The sequence below is a fragment of the Nicotiana sylvestris genome, chromosome 9, assembly GCF_000393655.2.
Source record: "Nicotiana sylvestris chromosome 9, ASM39365v2, whole genome shotgun sequence".
Lineage (NCBI taxonomy): Eukaryota > Viridiplantae > Streptophyta > Magnoliopsida > Solanales > Solanaceae > Nicotiana > Nicotiana sylvestris.
This window is the reverse complement of record NC_091065.1, coordinates 155,496,851-155,500,439: the sequence shown is the minus strand read 5'-3', so window position 1 is coordinate 155,500,439 and position 3,589 is coordinate 155,496,851. Positions and strand designations below refer to the sequence as shown.

At 42.5% G+C, this 3,589-nt stretch overlaps 2 protein-coding genes across 2 annotated transcripts; both read left to right on the top strand.

Moving 5' to 3' along the window:
• Positions 1-270: 270 nt before the first annotated feature.
• Positions 271-846, top strand: LOC138878459 (uncharacterized). The gene has a single exon (XM_070158141.1). The coding sequence runs from the start codon at positions 271-273 to the stop codon at positions 844-846; it is 576 nt and encodes a 191-aa protein (XP_070014242.1).
• Positions 847-1,325: 479 nt separating this feature from the next.
• Positions 1,326-1,838, top strand: LOC138878458 (uncharacterized). The gene has a single exon (XM_070158140.1). The coding sequence runs from the start codon at positions 1,326-1,328 to the stop codon at positions 1,836-1,838; it is 513 nt and encodes a 170-aa protein (XP_070014241.1).
• The last annotated feature ends 1,751 nt before the right edge of the window (positions 1,839-3,589 follow it).

Below are 3,589 nucleotides of genomic sequence, written 5' to 3'. Positions count from 1 at the left end.
CAGATCATTTGGCTGAGAACCCGGTTGATGATGAATACCAACCTTTGAGCACTTACTTCCTAGATGAAGAGGTAAATTCAGTTGAGGCAATATCTAAAGACACCCATGCTTGGAAAATGTTCTTTGATGGGGCGGTAAACGCAAAAGGTTGTTGGAATTGGGGCGATCTTGATCTCACCCACCGGCCAGCATTATCCAGCCACAACCCGGCTTTGGTTTTTCTGCACAAACAATACCGTCGAGTATGAAGCCTGCATTATGGGTATGAACATGGCAATCGACCAAGATGTCAAAGAGTTGTTAATCATGGGAGACTTGGATATAATTATCCGACAAGCTCAAGGAGAATGGGAAACACGAGATGTCGAGCTTATTCCTTATAGACAACATGTGGAAGATCTTGGCAAGAAATTCAAGTCAATAGAGTTCAAGTACATCCCTCGTTTCCATAATGAACTGGCCGATGTGCTTGCTACTTTGGCCTCGATGCTGCCATACCCAGGCAATGCCCATATTGGTCCCTTGGAAATCCAAATCAGGGAAAGACATGTCTACTGTAATACAGTTGAGGTAGAGCCAAATGTTCAGCCATGGTATCATGACATCAAAAGATTTTTTAAAACCAAAGAATACCCTGAGCAAGCCAGTGGAGACCAAAAGAGAACCATTAGACGACATGCAATTGGTTTCTTTTTGAGTGGTGATGTCTTGTACAAAAGGACCCCTGACCTCAACTTGTTAAGATGTGTTGACGCCGAAGAGGCTGGAAGAATCATGTATGAAGTACACGTAGAAGTATGCGGACCCCACATGAACGGGTACATTTTGGCAAAGAAAATCCTCTGAGCGGGCTATTATTGGATGACCATGGAAAAAGACTATTTTAGTTTTGTTCGGAAGTGTCATCAGTGTCAGATGCACGGGGATTTGATTCATGCACCGCCCACAGAACTGCATCCCATATCAGCACCTTGGCCATTCATCGCCTACGACATGGTCATCATTGGGCCGATCGAGCCAAAAACCTCAAATGGGCATAGATTCATATTGGTCGCCATCGACTATTTTACTAAATGGGTTGAAGCAATCACTCTCAAATCTGTCACCAAGAAAGCTGTGGTAGACTTCGTGCACTCTAACCTCATCTTCCGTTTTGGTATTCCTGCAACTATCATTACGGATAATGCAACAAATTTGAATAGTCATTTGATGAGAGAGATATGCGAACAGTTCAAGATAACACATCGGAACTCTACTCCATATCATCCCAAAGCCAATGGTGTCGTTGAAGCAGCAAATAAGAACATCAAAAAGATTTGAGAAAGATGATTCAAAGTTCCAGGCAGTGGCATGAAAAGTTGCCTTTTGCATTGTTGGGGTATCGCACTACTGTGCGCACATCGGTCGGAGCAACCCCATACCTTTTGGTTTACGGCATTGAAGCCGTAATACCCGCAGAAGTTGAAATCCCTTCTCTCCAGATCATTGTGGAAGTTGAAATTGAAAACAGTGAGTGGGTCAAAGCCCGCCTAGAGCAGTTAACCCTGATTGATGAGAAGCGAATGGCCGTAGTCTGCCACGGGCAGTTGTATGAACAAAGAATGGCCCGTGCTTACAACAAGAAAGTGCGGCCTAGAATCTTTGAAATGGGGCAACTCGTTCTAAGGCGTATTCTTCCCCATCATCAGGAAGCAAAAGGGAAATTTGCTCCCAATTGGAAAGGCCCATACATCATCAGAAAGATATTGCCCAGAGGAGCATTGTACTTGGGAGATATCGAAGGAAATGATCCCGAGGTAGCTTTGAACGTAGACGCGGTAAAAAGGTACTATGTCTAGTCCTTCTGTAGCAATAGCACTATCTGATTGGGATGACGAAGGCTTTCATTCTCGCTACCCCAAACACTCCAATCCTTTTGCTAACCCTTTGAACCTGTTACTTTTCTTTCATTACCCTCTTTGGAACTTGAAAAAAATAATAAAAACAACAACAACAACAACAACAACAAAAGCAAAATGTTTTCTTGAACTAAGTTCGACTTGATTCTGAAAGGATACATAGGCAGCCTCTCTCTGGGGTTCAATCACCCCAAAATACAAATTCAAAGTTCCCCAAAAAGTGAAATTGGGGCAGATTTTATAATGGTTCGGCGATGATCCCGCCTGAACGGTTCCAAAAGTTGTAATTCAATCCAAATTCTTTTTACCCCAAACCTTGTTCAAGTCCTTCCGATCAATCAGCGAAAAGTTTTCAAAATCGGAGAACGTAGTTGTTTGGATCCGATGCAATTAAAAATGAGAGAAATAAAATGATAGAGTCTTATTGATGAAAACCCACACAAGCACCATGAGGCGATGGTAAGCAGAGAAATGAAAAACGAGAGAGTCTTGTTAGTGAAAACTCATAAAGAGCACTATAAGGCGACGGTGAGAAGAGAAATGAGAAAGGTCGATTGGCGAACACCCGAAAAGGGCACCGTTGATCGAAAAGAAGAAACCCTCACCACCATTTGGTATTGAAAGAGCCATGGCAGGATTCTCGGTTTTAAAACACGGGTCACAATGTATTTATTAGAAGTTGGATAGCTGTGCAGATCGGGCATCCAGTCCAAGAAGCATGTCATGTTTACTGAAGTCTACATGCACCCTAGATAAGTCCTTCGTTCCTCCCCGAAAGGGAAACTTCTCCTTAAATTCATTTTCTTGTCCTTTGTTTACTTTTCCTTGAATCCCATTCGGTCTAACTCTGTTCCGAAACTAATACAAAGAAAAGGTGGCAAGACTGGCTTTACAGGGTTCTGCCAAAGCCCCTAGAGGTAGAATAAAGTGAAAGGGCCAAAGCCCCATACAGGTGAGCCGTCATGAGAAGTCTTGAAAAGTTGAGTTCCTCGGTTTTAGGAAAGAGATCGATCTTCAAAAAACCACCAAGCAGCAGAGGTTCTCAACAAAGGTTCGGGCCGAGATCGAGTGATCGAGACAATCAAGGCCACAAAACCAACCACCGTTTCAAACTAACAATTGTTCTTTGTTTAAAATTAAAACAGGTGCGGCCCAAGGCAACCGTGCGAAAGTAGGTGCAGCCAAAAGAAAAGCTGTGCAAAAGCTAGAAACAGCTTTGCAGTAACAATCAACCCAAAAGGGAAGTTTTCCTTCAAAATTCTTTCCCGCATTTTATTGGAATAAAATGAAATGAAAACTAAAGTAAAAAAAAATTAAATAAAAAATAATAAGAAAATTAAAAAAAATGAAATGGAAAAATGATAGCATAGGATTCCCAACCTCAATCTTTATGCTTTTGCCAACTTTAGGGCTCCAATCCCTGAGTTGAGATTTTTAGACATAGGGCCTCCATCCCCTAGTCACCTCTCTTTACCAACATTAGGGATCCAATCCCTGAGTTGAGATTTTTAGACATAGGGCCTCCATTCCCTAGTCGTTTTTGCCAACATTAGGGCTCCAATCCTTGAGTTGATGCTTTTTAGACATAGGGCCTCCATTCCCTAGTCGCCTTTTGCCAACATTGGGGCTCCAATCCCTGAGTTGATGCTTTTTAGACATAGGCCCCCCATTCTCTAGTCGCCTTGTTTTGC